Source organism: Cannabis sativa, chromosome 3, assembly GCF_029168945.1.
Source record: "Cannabis sativa cultivar Pink pepper isolate KNU-18-1 chromosome 3, ASM2916894v1, whole genome shotgun sequence".
In the NCBI taxonomy this organism is placed as follows: domain Eukaryota; kingdom Viridiplantae; phylum Streptophyta; class Magnoliopsida; order Rosales; family Cannabaceae; genus Cannabis; species Cannabis sativa.
This window is the reverse complement of record NC_083603.1, coordinates 31,908,271-31,931,713: the sequence shown is the minus strand read 5'-3', so window position 1 is coordinate 31,931,713 and position 23,443 is coordinate 31,908,271. Positions and strand designations below refer to the sequence as shown.

At 32.3% G+C, this 23,443-nt stretch overlaps 1 protein-coding gene across 1 annotated transcript; it reads right to left on the bottom strand.

Moving 5' to 3' along the window:
* Window positions 1-776: 776 nt before the first annotated feature.
* On the bottom strand, window positions 777-2,423 carry LOC115711309 (pathogenesis-related protein 1C). The gene has a single exon (XM_030639646.2). The coding sequence runs from the start codon at window positions 1,745-1,747 to the stop codon at window positions 1,022-1,024; it is 726 nt and encodes a 241-aa protein (XP_030495506.1). The 5' UTR covers window positions 1,748-2,423; the 3' UTR covers window positions 777-1,021.
* Between the last annotated feature and the right edge of the window lie 21,020 nt (window positions 2,424-23,443).

Sequence of the window (23,443 nt, the reverse complement as noted above, 5' to 3'; positions counted from 1 at the left end):
TCAAGATAGGCCTAAATCAAATTGTAGCTTCAGCAATGGCCCATAAACCAGGAGCATCCACCCCCATTTTTGCGGAAGGTCAAGCCCTATTGGAAGGTATCTCCTGGTGTGTCTCTTCTCAGCTGAAGCCAGATTTAATTTTCACTCACTGTCTCAACCTTGTCTCCAAAGTTAATGGGAGATCAGGCATTCCATCTCCAACTTCCCTGATGCCTCTTTGAAGCATTTTCCTCGGCAATTCAATGTCCAAGCTCATTCCCTTGACAAGGATGCCATCAGGTTGCGAGAGGAAGGCTAAGAGGAGTTCTTCTTGTTTCCTCTGCTAGCTGTTGTTTTTTATGCTTTATCTTGCAGCTTCAAAAAAAAAAAAAAAAAAAAAAAAAAAAACAAAACCATAGTACTAGTATTTAAAGAAATCACTACCCATTATTTTTGGTATAAATATACATGAATAATTAGATTACAAGTTAGGTTACTTGGTGCCACTTTGTTACACGTTTGATAGATCGCTTTCATATATTATCTTTATATGTATATATTTATATAATATGATTGTATGAAGTCATCAAACGAATGTCAAATTATATAAACACAAAAGCTATCCATAATATATTATAGTGTCAATATTGTCGACAATTAAAATACTCCAAATCCAAAAACTTACGTCAATTTAACGTGCTTCGTATTATTGCTCTTGAAATGACTAAAGATACTAAAATCATTTAAATATTCTTATGTATATACGGAGAAATTATAATGAATGTAGTCAAACAAAGAATCGTAATTTGCTCTTAAATTTTAAAATATATATTTCCTGAAATAACAACAAAAAATCTGTAAAATACAAAACCCACCAGATTATGATGATGACCCCCAAAGGCGGCCAGTTTCCTTATTTCATAATACAAATGGTTCAATCGTTTTATACAAAAGCCAAAAGTGAGTACGTACTTTGATCGCGACCAGATGAGGAGACTTAATTATTATATAAGTATTATGACAATTAATTAAGTAATTAATATTATCCGGAACCTCCTGTAGTAGACATAATATCTAGTGGTACTGCTGAAGAAGTAGTACTAGAGGGCATTTCGAACACTTTCCCAAAAGGGTTCTCGTTAATGTAGTTGCCTGGTGGATCATACTCGCAGTAGACAAGAACGCCGCCATTGTGACACTTCATCCGTGCGCAGCCCACACGGAGGCTGCTACGCCACACCACCTGCGTGTAGTGTCCACACATCTCACCATAGAGGCACTGGTTGGTCATGGGGTCGTAGAACTGGTTCTCTCTCGCCCAAGACTCAACGGCATCGGTCGCTGTCCAGTGATCCTGCCCACCCCAGAATATGTTCTCCCCGTAGGGACCAAAAGAGTGCATCATCTTGCATTCATCCAGCTGCTTCGTGGCCCAGCGTCGAGCATAGCGTGCCAAGTTCCTGTCCCACGTAAGCGGTGGCTCGTTCAATTGTCGTCTGATCACGTTGTGCGCTTCCACGAACTGGCGGGAGAGCGGGATGTGGTGGTGGTGGTGGCGGCGGTGGCCGTGGTGCTTCTTGTGCTTCTTGTGATTATGATCATGATTTTGAGTGGTTTCGTTCTCGTTTATGCCGAGGAAGTTGTGGGCCCGCCTCGGGTGGTGATTGAATTGTTCAGCGGAGATGGTTATGAGAAGTTGGGAGAATATGACGATGAGAATGGGAATAAAAATAAGAATAAACGGAGTTTGCCAAGCTGGTGACGGCATTGGTGGCTGGGTGCAGTTGCAGCGGCGGTAGTGACGAGAGGTATTGTGGGTGGCTTTGTGTGATTATGATTGGCTGCTCTCATCATCCGAGAGAGCAGCAGCAAATGGGGTTCGGATTTCGTTTGGAATTAGACCCTAAAATTAATGGTCTATTTGGTTATTAATTAGGACATAGCTAAAATAAGGCCAGTTGCCTATGCATGGTTCTATTATCAACCCTTCTTTCTCGGACAATTCATGACCAAATATTTTATATACTATATTTTGCCATTTAGAAAGTGCTGGACAGATGTACATTAATTTGTTAATTATTATTAGAATTAAAGTAAGTAATTAACATAGAGTATGAGTTCTAATTTTCGTTATGTTAGTCATTCGATGCAATCAAATCAATAGTTTTGTATCTTATTATGTGGTTGTGAATAAAAATAGCTAATAACGGTCAATGGTCAATTTTTCACTTGTGTAGATACGTGTATGTATGTAATTTTTTATGGAGAAATGTGAAAAGGCAGCCTCGCATTTTATAGCTATTGGTTCAATTAAGTATCGGGTTCCATGTAGTTTAATGTAATAATATTTAGGGGTATCGCTAGCCAATGACAAGGCGATATGTTTAAAGGTGCTAGGTACTACTAATGCCTACTAATAATGCTTTTTTTTATGTACCAAACGTTTTTTTGAAGGGAAACTACTCCAAAGCAACTTAAATAATATTATATGTGAGTTGAGGGCATATATTCCGATTCATGAGCAATCGTTATCTAATCCCAATTATTTAAGTTGCTTTGGAGTAGTTTTTCTTTAAAAAAAATGTATACTCAAGTTTGTTCCCGTAAAATTTAGTTTTTACAAATTAAATTTTTAATATTTAAATGAATTTTTTAATAAAAAATAAATACATTTTTAAATCGCTTAATTAGTTTTAAAAATTTTAATTTATTTTTTAATTTTTTTATCATTCAACATAATTTTTTCTTAAGATCTAAATTCATTTTTAAAGATTTACTAAAAAAAAAGTGTTAAATCTTTCTCAGGTTTATTTTCAGGCAGTACGATTTGATAGTTCTCAAAGTTTAGTAGCATAGTTGGTAATTTACAAAGACATGTCATCATTTAAATAGGAATAATGGGACAGAACCAAACAGAAGATTCTTAGCAAGTTGTATATTTTAAGGGGCAAAATCAATATTGCTAAAAGTTTAAGGGTAAAATTTATTAATTATTCTTAAATTAATTATGTATAAATAAGGAATTATATTATTATATAGTCAATTATGTAAAATTATTTGAGATTTATCGCATTTAAGACTTCATTTATATGTGTTAAGGGTATGTTAGTAATTTTAGTGTGAGAAGGGAAAAATCGTAATTTTTTTATATATTATGCTAATAGATTATATTATAATATAGTATGTTCATTTTTTCTTATTGCATGTTATTTTTGATAAGTTAGCCCGGTATAGTTATAATCGAGTATTTTTGCTCGAGTTGTGTTCAGAGTCCAAAATTTATGAACTTTGTTGTTATGGCAATAATCTGAAATATACATAATAACATAAATATAAGCTTGTGATGTGAAATGTTAGAAATGCCCTTACTTGTTTAGTATGTAGAATTTTAGTCTCAAGGGTAAAATGGTCATTTTACCACTTTTGACTAATCAAGTAAAACGCATTTTGACTAAGTATAGAATTGAAAAATCAAAATCTGGCTTTGAAGAAAGCTTCACCGATCCCTCTCTCTCTCTCATTAACCCTCATTTTGTAGTTCTTTGCTTCTCTTCAGATTATTGGAAAGAAAACTAGTCTTCGAGATTAAAAATTATGTGGAATTATTGAAGCAAGTTTGAGGAGCACTTAAGGTAGCTTTAGTTTTATTTTTTTAATGTTTTGCTTTCAAAATCTGATTACTATGATTTTATGTGTGTGTTATTATTTTACAATTTGAAAGTTGAGTTAGGTGTTTTCATGGATGAGATTTGGAATTCTTTGTTGGTAAAAAGTAATTGAGCATGAATTTGAGTTTTGATCAATTTTATTTGATATATTTTGTTGTGGTTTAAGTGAACTTGAGCATGAAGTGAGCTAAGCTGCTTAAATCTTAATGATATGAGTTTTGTTGATTTTGAATAGTATATTTTGTTGAGGGAATTTTGGTGTTAGTTTTGATGGGTGAAAATTTTAGGACATTAGTATTATTGAGATATGTTGGTTATACCCTATGTTGAGCTTAAAAATGTGATGCGTGAATTATATGAGATTTGAGGAATTAGGTAATTTTTGAAGTGCTAAATGAATTGGTATTTTTAGGTTTTTAGGCCGAGCTGCCACGAACAGATGTTTGGTTACCACAACGAGGCTTGAACCCAAAAATAAGGGAAAGACCCTTTCCCAATCTCGGTGTGGTGAGCATATGGTCTTTTCGTTGCAACCCTGCAGCGATAATTCATTTTAGCCTCATGTTTCGGACATAACCTTTGACTCTGAACTTTGTTTTGGATGTTTAATATTTTATTGGAAAGCTCATTTTGAGCTCTATTACTTGGTTCAATGTTGGAGTCATAAATGTGATTTTTTATGAAATGGGATTTTGAGATTAACCCTATTGTGTGAAACTCGAGAATTGTGACTATGGATACCAACACTAGGTTAAAATCACTTATGGATTGCAATTTCTCCTCAGACATTAGAAATAAAGTAAGACAGTGAACTATGTATATAGAGTTGTTGGGTTTTGTGCCCTAAATAAAACTCATTTCAATATAATCAGATTTACTTATTAATAAAAATAAGAAATAACATTTTATGTTGCATGGTTCACATGATTTATTTCATGATTATATGTAAATAATGTACGAATTCTTTTTAAGTCTAGAACATAAGAATTTGTTAAAGATTATAGTGTTGTCAGCACAGTGGAATATAATCTTAATTATATGTTCAAAATTTATTCCCTGATTTGTCAGAACACTCGATTTAGACTGGCATGATATAATCAGCGATAGGTATTCTTACACCTTGGAAAAGTGTTATGTCCTTTCCAGGACATTTGCAAAGTTTACCAGTATCGGATGTATGGAGTATACATCGAAAGGGAACGATATTGAACTTTGATTAGATATATTAAAACTTACCGTAATATCTATTCAATTCAATATCACATGTTGATCCTAGATCAAATGACCTTAATCCTGATATGGGTAGGTTGTTATCAAGAGTACTATACATGTTCTTTGATTTGTTAGTTAAGCCTACTTTTGGGTCAGGGTGATACGTACATTTTGGGAACATGATACTATAATTGAGTGGGAGCGCTACCATAAAGATGGAATCTATAACTTCTACAGGAACTTAGAAGTGAAACGATGATATCCTTCGAGCTTGGCTAAACAGAGATAAATGGTGGAGATCTCATTTCACTTTGCTGAAATATCAATTATACGGAGCTAAGTGTTTTAAGGATAAAATACATTGAAGGTGTAACGGTAACTTAGTGCCTTTTCAATGTAGATCATCTATTAGAGGGTCATTGATCACATTAGGATTATAACAATGGATAACTAATGACGTGACTATATCGTGGAACATATACAGCGTTCTATATGACTGAGAGTGCAATTCCAAGTTCTAAGTGTGGATTCAATGAGGAATTAATAAGTTAGGGAATTTACTTGGTAAATTCGGTTCAACTTATTGGAAGCTCAGTTATATAGACCCATGGTCCCCATACTAGTTGAGACCATACTGCTTGTAAGACTCAGTTAATTGATTTTAATTAATCAATTATAATTCTAAAAGTTAGACTATGTCTACTTTATGAATTTTCACTAAGCAAGGGTAAAAGAGTAAATAGAGAGTTTAAAGGGTATATTTATTAATCGGGAAACTTTGATTAGTTTTTACTAATAAATAAAATAAATGACAATATATTATTTAATAATTAATTATAGTTATTAAATAATTAGATTTGACATTTATGTGGTTGAATGAGAAAATTGGTAATTTTGGAGAATGGTAAACTAGGAATGATAAAATAGGAAAGTTACAAAAGTGAGAGGCTTGTTTTCATTTTTCTATGGTCGGGCACTTTGCTTTCCTTTTATCATTTTATTTTTCATTTTTAAATGCCAAGTAATTCAACCTTAACCCTATGTGGTATATTATAAATAGAAGGTAAAGGCTTCAGGTTTCACACACACTTTACTGATTATTTTCTCAAACACTCTGAAGTCGCCACTCTCTCTCTTTCTTTTCTATTTTTCGAAATTCCTTGAGTGATGAGTAGTGCCCACACACATCAAGTGGTACCTAAATCATAGTATGTAAGACTATGGAAAATCAGTACCAACAAGAAGGAGAGAAAGAGATCCAGATTCAGATCTTAATGATGCTCTGCTAGAGAAAGGAATCAAGGGCTAGAGATCTGAATGGAAGGAGTCATTATATTCCGCTGCACCCAATGTAAGGTTTTCTTAAACTCTTATGTGTTTATTTTCATTGTTTTAGAATTCATATTAGGATGTTAATAAAACATACTTGGTAGTAAATCTAGATCCTGGTAAAATATTTCCAACAACTCGTACCAGAGCCATGGTAATGATTTACTTTCATGTAATATGAATTAAAACGATATTTTATATGTTTTTTGTGTTGATTTGGATGGTTTGATGTTTGTTTATGTGTTTATGTGATGAATGTATGTGTTGTACGAATTTTTCCATGAAAAAATATTTTTTTTTTCTATTTTTTTTCTATTTTATTTGGATTCCTTGTGAAATATTAAGCAATTTTTGTTTTTACGGAACTCGATTCCGATAAAAATTGGAAAAGTTATGAATTTTTGAAATTTGGTAGCCATGGCTGTCGAGTGGGTGCATCGAGTGCACCAGGCACTCGGACAAGCCAGGCATCCACGCGCGTGAGGCTCCTGTTAGAATTATTTTACTAGGATCTAGATTTACTAACAAGTATGTTTGATTAACACCCTAATATGAATTCGAAAACAATGAAAATAAACACATATAAAGTTTAGAAAACCTTACAGTGGGTGCAGCGAAATATTATGACTCCTTCCATTCAAATCTCTAGCCCTTGATTCCTTTCTGTAGCAGAGCATAATCATGATCTGAATCTGGATCTTCTTTTCTCCTTCTTTGATGCAGATTTTCCATAGACTTACATACTATGATTGAGGTACCACTTGATGTGTGTGGGCACTACTCATCACTCAAGGAATTTCAAAATTTAGAGAGAAGAAAAGAGAGAGAGGCGTGTGGCAATCTCAGAGAAACTAATTGTTCAAAGGTTGTGTAAGTTTTTTTTTTTCCTGAAGCCAACACTTTCTATTTATAGAAAACCCTCTAGGTTTAGGTTAGAATTGTATGGCATAAAAATAATGGAAACTACAAATGGCAATTCTCATGCATGTGGCCGGCCATACAAAGGGTATTGGGCCTCACTTTGCAACTTTCCCATTTTGTTATTTTCCATTCTCATTTTCTCAAAAATGCCAATTTTCCAATTTAACTTTTTAAATGCCAATTCTAATTATTTAATAACTTGAAAATAATTATTAAATAATAGTGTCACTTAATATATTTATTGATTTAGACATGTAAAGTCTCTTAATTAATAAATAAACCTAGAATCTCTTTTCTTTACAATTTCGCCCTTGCTTAGTGAAAATTCATAAAGTAGACAAACTCTAACTTTAAGAATTTTAATTGATTAATTAAAATCAATTAACTGAGTCTTACAAGCAGTATGGTCTCAAGTAGTATGGGGACCATGGGTCTATATAACCGAGCTTCCAATAAGTTGAACCGAATTTACCAAGTAAATTCCCTAACTTATTAATTTCTCATTGAATCCACACTTAGAACTTGGAATTGCACTCTAAGTCATATAGAACGCTCTATATGTTCCATGATATAGACACATCATTAGTTATCCATTGTTATAACCCTAATGTGATCAATGACCCTCTAATAGATGATCTACACTGAAAAGGCACTACTGTTACCACTACACCTTCAATGTATTTTATCCTTAAAACACTTAGCTCCGTATAAATGATATTTCAGCGAAGTGAAATGAGATCTCCACCATTTATTTCTGTTTAGCCAAGCTCGAAGGATATCATCGTTTCACTTCTAAGTTCCTGTAGAAGTTATAGATTCCATCTTTATGGTAGCGATCCCACTCAATTATAGTATCATGTTCCCAAAATGTACGTATCACCCTGACCCAAAAGTAGGCTTAACTAACAAATCAAAGAACATGTATAGTACTCTTGATAACAACCTACCCATATCAGGATTAAGGTCATTTGATCTAGGATCAACATGTGATATTGAATTGAATAGATATTACGGTAAGTTTTAATATATCTAATCAAAGTTCAATATCGGTCCCTTCCGATGTATACTCCATACATCCGATACTTGTAAACTTTGCCAATGTCCTGGAAAGGACATAACACTTTTCCAAGGTGTAAGAATACCTATCGCTGATTATACCATGTCAGTCTAAATCCAGTGTTCTGACAAATCAGGGAATAAACTTTTGAACATATGATTAAGATTATATTCCACTGTGCTGACAACACTATAATCTTTAACAAACTCATATGTTCTGGACTTAAAAAGAATTCATACATTATATACATATAATCATGAAATAAATCATGTGAACCATGCAACATAAAATGTTATTTGTGATCTTTATTAATAAGTAAATCTGATTATATTGAAATAAGTTTTATTTAGGACACAAAACCCAACAGCTCCGTGTGCACCCTGCTGCACGCCCACGAAGACCCTGCAAGGGCCGAGTTTTCTCGGTGCCCCTCCCTCGTCCGCGCGCGTAACCAGTTGCTAGCAGCCTCCTGGGCTGCTGCATGCAGCCCCTCTTGGGCAGATACCCAAAAATTGCGATTTTTGGGGTTTTTTCCCCCAAAATCTAATTTTTTCATGGGAGTGTTTTCCAAAATTCATTTTCTATTTTTAAATATTTCTAAATTTAAATATTTCCAATTTTAAAATATTCTCAATTTGGAATTTTTCCAATGTTAAATATTTCCATTTTGGAATATTTCGAATTTTAAATATTTCCTATTATGGTCAGATTTAAAAATTTGTTAACTTCTTCAATATTTATTTATTATTTAATTATAAGATTAGGTATTTTGATATTTAACATATTTTAAATTAAAAGATAACTTTGTCTTTTTATTTAAAATATTATATTAAAATAATCTTATATGACAAATTAAATAATTAATAAATTTGAAATTAACATAGATATTTTTATAGATATACTTACCATAATATTTTCAAATTCAAAATTTGTTATTTTGTTAAATATTTAATTATTTATAAATTATAAGTTTAAAAATGATATTTTTCTATATATATCATTTTTTTTTCCTTATTGGAAATTTATAAATCATATCTTAAATATTTAAATAACTTAGATATTTTTGTAGAAATTTGAATATTGCTTAATTTGAGATATTTTGACATATAATTATGGTAATTGTTATTCATTTATTATTCCTAAAATAATAATTATCTAACCAAATCTATTTTAAAATTGGTTTATTTTATTAAATTATAAGATCTGAAAGTGATATTGAAGATTCTTTCCTTTCAAATCATTGATCTTATTAGATATTTAATTTATTTTGATTCAAATAAACCTAGATATTTTAAAATAAGTTTCCTTTATTTTTGAGATTTTAAGGTTTGTTTTAACAACCCTAAATTTTTCAAAAAAAAAATTAGTTGGTTATTTTACAAGAATAATAATTTAATTATATTAATATCTTATTTCACATCTATTACATGGAAATTGTTTGTTTATTTATTAATATTGTTTATTCAAAAAAATTTTTTACCAAACCTATTATTTATTTGATCTAAATTGCTATGATTAACTTGTTGACAGATCCAATGATCTGATTTTAATCATAGTCCAATTGTCAATAGATCTTATAAATAATTTGTAACAGGTAAATTTTGTACTTCTTTCATCTGTGTAAACCTAGTAACATGATAGGGCCCATCCAAATCATTTGACCTGTGTGAGCCTATATGTTTGCTATTGGGCTTAGATGCATATAGGAAGCCCATTTAAGTTTTACTAAGTAAATGGACTAGGTTGCTAAAATAAAATTTGACATAAGTAATTTTATTTAGGCCCAATTAGATTTGGGCTTATTCAATGAATAACAATTGTTTATTTAAAGGTTAAATTCCTCTCTTTTGGGCCTTGTGTGAGAGTTGGGGGCCAATAGAAGTGGGTACGACATACTGAACCCACCTCCCCCTCACATGAACTATCCCAATTGTGAAGGCCCATTTGCCTTATTTAATAATTTTATTAGGTTAATTATATTAGTCTAACCTAATTAAAATTGAATTAGCAACATAATTAACTTTTAAAATATATAAAATTTATTTTTCATTTTATATTTTAAAGTTAATTTTAGAAAGATACTTAGTTAATGATATATATTCTAGATAGTTATTTCTATACTAATTATTATTTCTAATATTAAATAAGGGAATATCATTGATTGTGAAATTAATTGTTTAATTTGGTACAATCTAAGTTTAGTATATTTTCCTAGTATTAAACTAGAATTAATAATTAAGTTTCCTCTATACTTAATTATTTATTTCTTGAATTTAACACATTTAATTAAATTGAAAATTTGAATATCTAAGTTGATTTTCATCATGATACTTAAATATTGTTATTTTCATGTTATTTAATTAAAGTTGAAAATTATCTTAAGTTTCGAATCTTATTTCAGAATAACTTAAATCTGAATAATTTTCAAAATATATTTTATTTTATTTTATTAATCTTTTTCCCAAAATTTCGAAATTGTATTTCTTTAATGCCGAAATTTTGAATTTTATTTGAAAAATAGATTAAAGTTGAAAATTATTTATTTAATTTTGGACCAACTTAAATCAATGATTTTTTTCATTTAATGATTTATTAAAATAAATGAACTAAAATATATTATAATTAGAAATTTAATTAATTAGTTAATGAAAGTCTGAATAGTTATTATCTGTTTTGCTTGAAGTATTTTTCTAGTGTATTTAATTAAATAGAAAATTAATATTTATGTTGATTTTTAATCATGATACTTAAATATTTGAAATTTTTCTTAGATATTTAATTAAATAGGAAATTATATTTTTTGTTGAAAATTAATTTTATTAATTAATTTTGGGCCAACATAAAATTAGAGTAATTTTTCAGGATTTATTTTTATTTTATTATAAAGCATTTTCGAAAGTAGTATTCTTATACATTTTTTTCGAAATGCAATATATATTTATAGAAAATTGAATTTGAGTTGTAAATTAATTTAAATTAATTTTGAAACAACTTAAATTGCATATTTCTCTAAATATTTATGGAAATTATTACTAAGATGGAAATAATTCAAGTTATTTTCATATCCATCTAAGTATAATTTATAAATATTAAATTAAAGTTTATATTTAGAATTATTTTATTCTAAATTGGAAATTTTAATTAAATAAATATATATTTAAAATAAATTGATTAAAATAAATATTAGGAGAAAATACAACCTTCATTAAATAATGAGCTTTATTATTAGGATATTCGATCTCCATTGTTGGTTTTACATAGCTATTGTTTTAGTGAGTAATCCTCCCTAATGGAGGAACGGTCATTAGCAAGTTAGCACCGTTTAATCTCGAAAGATAAGTAATCTTGTAAGTTTTTTATATAGTATTGATCACCCTAATGGTGGCGACTGTATAAGACTTGCAAGAATATGAAACAATGGTGGAAGCTCATAAGATAGAATAGCCTTGACTCTCGCCTAAACGGGACAACGCGGATTCCAATCTTGATCGAATAAAAGGTTGCTGGAATGTTTATCATTTTAGATGAGCTGACAGCTCTATTCAATGGACGGTATCACTGACTCTCGCCTAAACGGGACACTGATATTAGTTTGTTGATGACCTTGGAAATTATTTAGGATTGTATGTTTTAGTATTTTCACTTATCATTCCTACTTGCTATGTGATTAATAATTTATGAATTGTGTATGAATTTATATTGAACCATGTTATTTTCTGTTATTAAATTATAGTTTAATTTCGAATCTTCATTGTTGGTCTAACTTGGTTTGTTTTTCTAATGAGATAAATCCCTAATGGATTTTCACCATTAGACTAACATAATAGTGTTAGATCTCGAAAGATAAATATTGTATATGCAACATCTAGCTGTTCATCAATTGATGACACCTTAGACTAGTATTTTACAATATGAAATAAGAAGATTGTATAAATAAGATTACTTTGACTCTCGCTAATCGGAGCATCGTTGGATTCTTATTTAAAACGAAATTATCCTAATTCCTCTTAGCTTATTCATTTCGAATTAGCTCAATGACATATCATTGAAGGAATGGTCTATAAATCATATAAAGTCATTCTATATTTTCTCTTAAGAAACTAAATGACGCATATGATTATATTCCCGAAATTCTATCCCAAAATGATATAAATTCTCAATCTTAGAAATCTCCTACTTGTATGGGCAAATCAACTTAGAGTTAAATTAGTAGTGGTGGTCCAAGAAAGAATTACTCATTATACAGTTACACTTTCACAAGTGTTTCATAACCATTTTCTATCAATGGATTCAAACTGTATGAGTTTAGTATTCTGTGACCAGAATCCACTTGTACTATTCTAAGAACTCTTTGATGTAACTAAACTTAAGTCATCAAAAGATAAAACCACTTTTTTTATAAATCTATGGCATTTGTATCTTGTTCATAGTGGTTTTGACAAGATCATTCTCTGCAAAGAGTTAATATTGTTGGGTTTTATGCCCTAAATAAAACTCATTTCAATATAATCAGATTTACTTATTAATATAGATCAGAAATAAAATTTAATGTTGCATGGTTCACATGATTTATTTCATGATTATATGTACATAATGTATAAATTCATCTGAAACCCTTTTCGCATACTTGATCCTGTTTATTGTGCCGTCAACACATTGGAAAGTAAACATGACTATGTGAATAAAGTTTCCTAGATTTATCAGACATAGGGTTTTACTGATATGATAATCTACAACAGAGTTTACTTGCATTTGGAGAAGTGCTATGTTCTTTCTAGAGCATTGGTTAAAGTAAAGCTCAGGTTGGATGCATGGAGTATGCATCGGAAAGGAACGATATTGAACTTTGATTTAGATTTATTAAACTTACCGTAATATCTATTCAAGTCAATATCGCCTAGTTGATCCTAGATAAAATGATCTTAATCCTGTTATGATTAGGCTCAATCTCGAGAAGCTATTCGTGTTCTTTGATTTGTTAGTTAAGCCTACTTTTAGGTCAGGGTGATACGTACATTTTGGGAACACGGTAGTGCAATTGAGTGGGAGCTCTAGCATAAACATGGAATCTATAGCTTCTATCTGGCGAATAGTAAGCAAAGGATGATCTCCTTCGAGCTTGACCAAACGAACATAAATGGTGGAGTACTCATTTCACATAAGCTGAAATATCATTTATACGGGGTCAAGTGTTTTAAGGAATAAACACATTGTAGGGTGTAACGGTAATCTAATCCCTTTACAGTGTAGATCATTCATATAGAGGATCATTGATCACATTAGGATTATAACAATGGATAACTAATGATGTGTCTATATGGTGGAACATATAGAGCATTCTATATACTGAGAGTGCAATTCTAAGTTCTATGTGTGGATTCAACGAAGAATTAATAAGTTAGTGAATTTTAGTGCTAAATTCTTGATCTACTTATTGGAAGCTCGGTTATATAGACCCATGGTCCCCGCACTAGTTGAGATAATATTGCTTGTAAGACTCATATAATTGGTTTTGATTAATCAATTATAATTCTCAAATTAGACTATGTCTATTTGTGAATTTTTCACTAAGTAAGGGCGAAATTGTAAAGAAAGAGTTTATAGGGGCATATTTGTTAATTATGATACTTTGTATGATTCAATTAATAAATATGATAAATGAAAATATTATTTAATAATTATTTATAGTTATTAAATCGTTAGAATTGACATTTACATGGTTGAATTAGAAAATTGGCGTTTTTGAGAAAATCATATGCAAAAGTGATAAAACTGTAAAATTGCAAAAAGTGAGGCCAAAATCCACTAAGCATGGCCAGCCACTTTTGTAGGCAATTTAAATTGATATTTTCATTATTTTAATGCCAAATAATTCAAACCTAACCCTAGTGGAATGCTATAAATAGATAGTGAAGGCTTCAGGAAAATTACAACTAAATTTTCTATTTTTTCTTCAGAGAAAAACCTGAGCCTTCTCTTTCCCTATCTTTGGCTGAACCCACTCTCTCTCTCTTCCTCATTGAGATTTCGAAATACTTAGTGTATGAGTAGTGCCCACACATAGCAAGTGATACCTCAATCATAGTGAGGAAGATCGTGAAAAAAAACTTTCAGCAAGAAGGAGGTTTCAGCATCAAAGATTAAGAGAAAGAGATCCAGGTTCAGATATTGATAATGCTCTGCTACAGATTGGAATCAAGGGCTAGATATCTGAACGGAAGGAGTCATTATATTCCGCTGCACCCAATGTAAGGTTTCCTAAACTTTATATGTGTTTATTTCATCGTTTTAGAAAGTTCATACTTAGGGTTAATCAACATACTTGTGAGTAGATCTAAGATCCTGGTAAAATAATTTCCAACAAATATGCCTATATCCACTGAAAGTATAATCATCTCATTCGTAGATGGATGTATATTCAGGGGTGGATATGAGTTTTCGTTGTATTCTTAAAACGATCACTCTAGATTTTACCTTATGCAAAAGAAATTTGAAATGTTTGAAAATTTCATGAATTTATAGCAATGGTAAGTGGTTAAAGATCTTGCGAACTGATAGGGGTGGAGAAATAGTTAGTAGATATGCAGTTCAAAGATCATTAATTTCATTTTTGAATTATATCCAAACTTACCTCCCCAGAAATTTGAGTTGCATATTGATGATTAGTTACTAGTCGTTGCCCAAATCCTTCTATGATAATATAATTTCAGAATGATGCAATGGTTGTATACTTAATGTAAATCATTACTAGATTCATGGATGACCTAATTGAAATCTTAAGAAAAGCTAGAACTGCTAACCCTGGTTTGCATGTTTGTTAGCTATTCTAAGTGATTAGGGGTGGATCATCCCATAGTCATTAGATAATAAAGTGTTTGTTTAAACAAATACTACTTTTCTAAGAAAATGACTAAGTCTGAAAATAAAGTAGCAAATAAAGGAGATAATTTTTATCTTGATTCCATAAGTGTTCTATCATCTTATTCTTTACAAGATGATCATACTGCCTCTGTTGTCTTAACACAACCGAAGAGGTCAATACCATTTAGTTTTCTTAGACATAATTCACGGTACCTTGTCGTAGTGGGAGAGGTTCAAGGAACTTTACCTTCTTATGACTTGGAAGACACTAGTGATTAAAATCCATTGTGAGTTTAAAACAAGTAATGGATTGTCAAGATAAGAAACTAAGAAGAAAGCCAAGAGAACTATGGTTTAATCCATTCACATGGAGTAACCTAAAGCTTTCTATTACAAGCACATAAAAGGAAATTTTCCTTAATAAGTCTATTCAATGGACTTAACAAAACTTCCTGTTCCTAGTATTATAGGTTTGAGTTTACCTAAACCTATGGCTTGTGGTATACCTGGTAATTACTGACTCTATTACAAGCAACTTACTTTAATAAGATGCTGAAGCATTTTCTTTCCAATGGCAATCTATAGAAGCTTCACAACTTCTTTAGACATAGATTTTATTTATCTAAGGAAAAGCCTCAACTATTCCAGAGAAGATAAAGCCATGAAAGAATTTCTTAAATCAATAGTGAGAGGTCTCAGATATGCTTTAGTATGCCTTAGACCAGACACCTGCTGTTGAGTGCGAGTAATGAGTAGGTATCAGATTAATCCAGGAGAAGAACATTGGAAGACAATCAAGTAAATTTTAAGATTAAGAAGAGGAACTATATGTTAGTCAATAAGGGTGTGTTTAAAACTCTTAGACTACACCACATCAGATTTAGAGACTTGCCTTTGTGCTAGAAAGTCTGTTGATAAGATGGTGATTACTTTGGGGGTGGAGTAGTGATTTTGGAGAAGTGTAAAAACCTATCTGAAATCTCTTAGTCTACCAGAGAGAGACTGAATGTTAAAGTTGCAGGAAAGATACTTATTCAGTCGAAGGAAAGTTCTATACAATTGTGGCACCGTTCCAACCTGTCTTAACTACTAGTGTTATTTCCTGAATAACCAAAAGTAGTTGCCAAAGGTATAGAATCCAGTATCCCAAAATAGTAGACATATAGAGAGGAATTTCAAAATATCAAGGATATTGTGATTAAGGGAAAGTAATGGTGGAGAAAAGGTTGTTGTTAATTCAACCTGTCAAATCCTATTACGAGGAGTTTACTACTACTACACTTGATTTGTATATCAAGGTGTTAATGATTATTTGAAATGCACATTTTGATTTATATTAGTGCAAGTGGGAGTTTGTTGGGTTTTGTGCCCTAAATAAAATTCATTTCAATATAATCAGATTTACTTATTAATAAAGATCAGAAATAACATTTTATGTTGCATGGTTCACATGATTTATTTCATGATTATATTTATATAATGTATGAATTCTTTTTAAGTCCAAACATATGAATTTGTTAAAGATTATAGTGTTGTCAGCATAGTGGAATATAATCTCAATTATATGTACAAATGTTTATTCCCTGATTTGTCAGAACACTGGATTTAGACTGACATGGTATAATCAGCGATAGGTATTCTTACACCTTGGAAAAGTGTTATGTCCTTTCCAGGACATTGGCAAAGTTTACCAGTATCGGATGTATGGAGTATACATCGGAAGGGACCGATATTGAACTTTGATTAGATATATTAAACTTACCGTAATATCTATTCAATTCAATGTCACATGTTGATCCTAGATCACATGACCTTAATCCTGATATGGTTAGGTTCGATCTCAAGAGTACTATTCATGTTCTTTGATTTGTTAGTTAAGCCTACTTTTGGGTCAGGGTAATACGTATATTTTGGGAACATGATAGTATAATTGAGTGGGAGCGCTACCATAAATATGAAATCTATAACTTCTATAGGTATTTAGAAGTGAAACGATGATATCCTTCGAGCTTGGCTAAACAGAGATAAATGGTGGAGATCTCATTTCACTTTGTTGAAATATCATTTATACGGAGCTAAATTTTTTAAGGATAAAATACATTGAAGGTGTAACGGTAACTTAGTGTCTTTTCAATGTAGATCATCTATTAGAGGGTCATTGAGTACATTAGGATTGTAACAATGGATAACTAATGACATGTCTATATCATGGAACATATAGAGCGTTCTATATGACTGAGAGTGCAATTCCAAGTTCTAAGTATGGATTCAATGAGGAATTAATAAGTTAGGGAATTTACTTGGTAAATTCGGTTCAACTTATTGGAAGCTCGGTTATATAGACCCGTGGTCCCCATACTAGTTGAGACCATACTGCTTATAAGACTCAGTTAATTGATTTTAATTAATCAATTATAATTCTAAAAGTTAGACTATGTCTACTTTATGAATTTTCACTAAGCAAGGGTAAAACAGTAAATAGAGAGTTTAAAGGGTATATTTATTAATTGGGAAACTTTGATTAGTTTTTATTAATAAATAAAATAAATGACAATATATTATTTAATAATTAATTATAGTTATTAAATAATTAGATTTGACATTTATGTGGTTGAATGAGAAAATTGGCAATTTTGGAGAATGGGAAACTAGGAATGATAAAATAGGAAAGTTGCAAAAGTGAGAGGCTTGTTTCCATTTTTCTATGGGCGACCACTTTGCTTTCCTTTTATCATTTTATTGTTCATTTTGAAATGCCAAGTAATTCAACCTTAACCCTATGTGGTATTCTATAAATAGAAGGTAAAGGCTTCAGGTTTCACACACACTTTACTGATTATTTTCTCAAACACTCTGAAGCCGCCACTCTCTCTCTTTCTTTTTCGTTTTTTGAAATTCCTTGAGTGATGAGTAGTGCCCACACAAATCAAGTGGTACCTCAATCATAGTATGTAATACTATGGAAAAGCAGCACCAACAAGAAGGAGAGAAAGAGATCCAGATTCAGATCTTGATTATGCTCTGCTACAGAAAGGAATCAAGGGCTAGAGATCTGAATGGAAGGAGTCATTATATTCCGCTGCACCCAATGTAAGGTTTTCTTTAAACTCTTATGTGTTTATTTTTATTGTTTTAGAATTCATATTAGGATGTTAATAAAACATACTTGGTAGTAAATCTAGATCCTGATAAAATATTTCCAACAAGAGTATAGCATAGTCACGCAGTTATATGATATATGATTGTTTATATATGGAATCATGAATTAGGATTTTTACCTTAAGATATATTGTATTATGTGAATAAGTAAGACGAGTTATATGAGAACTGTATAACTAGGTTAGACTTGGTAGCTAAAACCAAGATAAACCCTAGTAAGGCCTTGTATGTAAACAAAACGTGTGAACATAACAAGTAGGTCTATGTCATATAGACATTGGATTCGATGGCATCAATTTATATGATATAATATTATCTACAGTGTAGTGGCACAATTATATACGTAGAGGTGTAATGTATGAAGTGTTATTAATATAATTGTTCATACTATATTATTGGTCTGTCTTGCTGGGTCTTAGCTCACGAGATCTCTATTGTGCAAGCAAGGGAAAAGCAGTGTTAGGTCAGCCAAGAGTTTGTGGGTTTTGATGATGAATTATAAAGGTTTTGGCCAACCTAGGCCACGAGGGTTGTGTCCAACAGGGAATCGTAAAGAAATTTCCCTTTGACGCTTAGGTCGGCCTATATCAAATAACTTGAGATATTTTGAAAATAATTTGATAGGATCCCAGACATGTATAATTAATATTATATTTTAAGTAGAGTATGTTTTGTGAAATGTTTTTTATTTAATTAAGTTATGTATTTATTTTTAATCACTATGCTTATAGATCTCGATTAACGAGATTGTAATCACGACAGTTAGCATTTCTCTGAGTAAGACATTACAATTTGGTATCAAAGCGCAAAGGTTTTTAAACTTCCTAAAAACTAGTTGAACATGTACAAGAATCGTGAAATACAAGCTCGAATCATGGTGCAGTAAGTGTTGAGAGTAAATACTTATTTACATGTGTGATTAAATGTTTATTGCTTTTGATAATAGGAAACATATGAGAATTTAGCAAATAATATTATTTAATAAAAACCATGATTATTAGTTGTGAGTAGTAAATGTTATAGTTGGGAAAGAAATTGTAAGTGTTAGTTAGGGTCTTGGCGTGAAATGTGTCAGTGTGGAATCAATGGTTATCTATTAATAGCTTTTCTTATACGGTGTTAGTTGAATCTGGAGCTACACACTCTTATGTGTCAGGTAGAGTGATAGAAAGTTTTCATAAACCTCTCAATGTATATGCTTCAGGGTTTGGAACTCTGTTATCATCTAGGGAGTTGATGATCAGTACCAGATGGATTAGATCCTTACCTTTTGGGATTGACGGTTGTGAGTTAACCGCCAACCTGATCGAGCTACAGTTGTGTCGTGTTTCAACCTAAAAGTGCCAACCCAACTATATTTTTGGGTAAGGTACAAGAATCTCGTATACCCAAAAATACAGTTATGAAAGATAGAGACCTAATGTACAAAGGTTGCATAGGATTCCTAGATATAGTGGTGGATACTGGATGACCTATTAAAATTGGACATGAAAGTATGAGACTTGTATGTGAATTATAAGATGTATTTCCAAAGGATTTTCCTGGAATACCTCCTCATTGAGAAATTGAATTTGTCATTAAATTAGTTCTGGGAGTGGAATTGATATCTAAAGTTCCCTATCAAATGACTCATGTGGGGCTAAGGGTATGTAAGATTGTTTTACAAGAGTTACTTAATCTTGGATTCATCAGATTGAGTTTCTCACCATGGGGTGCTTCACTGTTATTTGTAAAGAAGAAAGATGGATTGTTATAGGGAGTTTACGAAAACTTTCATAAACGAAATATAAACAATAACAACTGATGAAAAAAAAACAATTAACAAAGGAGAGTAAAAAAAAAAAGATAAACAATTTTTTACGTGGTTGGGGCATTAATTAGCCTTATGCCTCGAGTTAGTGTTATTAAGTAGTTCTTAACTTGAAAGAGCCTTTAGGAATAAAAAGAATATATGATCTCAAGTTTTCCTCAAAAAAGTTTGCCAGAGATTTCAAGCCTTAGTCCAGAGGATTTGATGGGTATTTACAGTAGTCTAAGAATTAAATTTAGTTTCCCTTTTCCCTCTATTGGGAAGTATACAGTGAATAACATACTTGGACTGTCTCGTGATGTCCGGCCCACAAAGGAGAAGATTCGATGACTAGGCAAATGGAATTTGGTTTGATTTGGTCAACACCGTGCACTTTGATTGTGGGAAATTAACTAGGAATTAATTGCTTGATACTCATTTTAGGAAGTTTCCCTATTTAATCTAATACGATTCTTGGTTAATATCTGACAATTATTTTTTCCTTATTTGTTTGCAGGAATAAAAAGGGAAACTGGAAGAGTCTTCCGGCAACACGGTGTCTCGTCCCTCTGATCTCATTGTAGCAGACTTTGCTTTCGAGAATGGTTTGCCAAGGGTTGAAGGTTTTATGGTCACGAAGCTGGGATATGTTCCTGCACTACTACAAAAAGTGCTTTTTGTTTTGGTTTTAAAGTGACACGTAAACAATTGCTTTGGTTCTATAACCAACGTTATAGCCGTAGGCACAAATTTTGATTTTTTTTGCTTCAATTTTGAACCGACGTTAAATATTTTTTTGCTTCTATTATGAACCAAAGCAAAAGAAAAGGTTTTACTTTGGTTCATAACCGAAGCAAAACCAGTGCACCGACACTAGTGGGTTTTTCGCTTCTATTATGAACCAAAGTAAAAGAATTAGGAAAATAAAATCAGAAGCATCGCATACCCCACTATTTTAGATCTCACATGACCACATATACACAGATTTGAACAATCATTTGAACCCAAAATGCACAATTTTAAACCACCGCACCACCACACCACCAACATCGCACGCCACCACCGCACCCCGACCTATGTCGACAACACCACCGCAATCCTAAAAAATAGCCAACATACGAAGAAGAGAGATCGAAAGAAAGAGAGAGAGAGAGAGAGAGAGAGAGAGAGAGAGAGAGAGAGAGAGAGAGAGAGAGATCAAAAGAGAAAAATAAACAGAAAGAGATCATAAGGGGGAAAGAGAGAGAGAGAGAGAGAGAGAGAGAGAGAGAGAGATTACGGTGATGGGGTGGCTGCACGCGGTATGTTTGAGCTAGTGGTGCGAGCAGTGGCACCGACCTTCATCGTCTGGGCTTCATCATTAGCAATCCATCATAGAGAGAGAGAGAGAGAGAGAGAGAGAACGCAAGAGAGAGATAGAATTGCAAGAGAGAGAGAGAGAGAGAGAGAGAGAGAGAGAGAGAGAGTGTGTGTGTGTGTGTGTGTGTGAAAAGAAATTAGGGTTATTTATATAAGTTGGGGTATATAAGTAGGTTTTTTTTAAGATGGGTCGAAGCCCTATTTTGGGTTTTTTTATGTAATTTAGCTTTGGTTATGAACTAATGCAAATTTTTCATAGATTTATAGCCAATGCAAAACCCTTCAACCAACGCTAAATGATGCCTCTGAGCAAAATCGACGCAAATTTGAGCCCACATTTTTTTTAAAAAAAAATCATCTTTAGCGTTTGTATATGTTTTAGTGTCAAAATATTAATTGACGCAAATTAGTTATTATTGGCATCGGTTAACAACTGAACAAAAAAAAAGTGAGGGTTGACTTTTGCGTCGGTCAACTAGTTTGACTGAAGCGTTGACCGATGTAAAAACCCCTTTTTGTAGTAAGGCTGGCCGGACTTGTCCTAATGGGCTTACCCACTTTATCTTTGCTAAAGGACCCACTGATGGGCCTTAGATGTTGACCTAGATTCCACGTGTCCACTCCCAGAAACACGGATAACATTTATCCCCAAGCTTCCAGAATGTTGCGTATGGTGGAAGCTTGCTACACTCCTTCAATATGGACATGTGGAGGTTGAGGGATAAACTCATGAATTTCTAAGTGCTACTCGATCATAGGAGGTGGCTTCAATCTTTGGCTGTAGTACATCTACGTGTCAATCACATGATGGTGGAAGAGTGCGATCATCAAGGAGTCGCTTTCTAGAAATGGCTATATTTTGACAATTGTTCACTTTTTGGTGCAAAAATTGAAAAAGGGCATCATCATCATTGATTTGCACCTCGATCTTGTGGAGCCTTAATTGTAGAGATGCACGTGAATTGTGGAACCCCCTGACTGTCAGATTAAACTTGTGTTTATGGAGATTGGATCGTGTGCCATCCACCCCTTCTCACATGGATTGCCCTTTTTTGGTATAAATACATTTAACAAACTCCAGTTACCGATTTTCATTCGTTTCCTAATGTTAAAACTTCTAAAACCCTTCAAAGCTTCCAACTCTGTCAACGCTCTTCGAAAACCAGAACAAAATCCAGAGCTAATCTTTCTTGTTCACACTAGAAGGTGTAGTTGATTTCTGGATTCATCTTCTATAGACGATTCAAGCACGAGAAATTCCGCATCGTCAACTCCCAGTGCTCATAAGTTTCACACCAGAAGAGGAAGGCACGAATCTATATTTTGATGCAAAAGTCAATTCGTTAATCTCCCTAACATCTCATCTCTGTGAAAGGTGCAATCAAGTCCCCCAAGCAAACCTAACAACGATTAGTTTGACATCTTCAATTTCAACATCACGTATGTGGTACTTTGTCTTTGAACTGTGCTTCTTGGGTTTGCTGCTATAAACTTTTCATTTTTTGTTTAGGATGAGATTAGGGTTCTTGATTTGTGTTATTATCATCATAGGTTTAGGCATCACAAACCATTGTTTTCTGAATTTAGGATTTCATAAAATTGATCGTGCTACAGTAGTCATGCTAGAAAAAAATTTCCAAACATCCAAAATCCTTCAGGTTTTTGGTTCTCCATTAATCTCCTTTGTGCTTTTCCTCTCTATCGTTCCTGACTTCATATGTAAAACGAATGACTCCTGGGAGTTATTATTTTTGGATAGTTATCTAGTTGGGTCCTCTATAAGTAGCTCATGGGGGAGGACCCTCTTCTCCTTTTCTACGTTAGGTAGTTAGGGTTGCTGACTGCTTGGATTTTCTTCTTTTGTATAGAAATCATGCCTAGATAGATTTGTTGAGATGAAGCTGACTCGGAGGAGGAGAATATGGAGCATGAAAATGCTCCAAAATTGATCCTAAATGATAGTCCATTAAAGACAGACCAACACATTAACAATGATAGATTTGTGCTTTTTATTGTTATTATATTTCATCCACGTGACGAGGTTAATGCCTCATCATGCACACTTGTATTTACATAGTTTCTCGTCGAGACACAGATCAACAGTTAGTA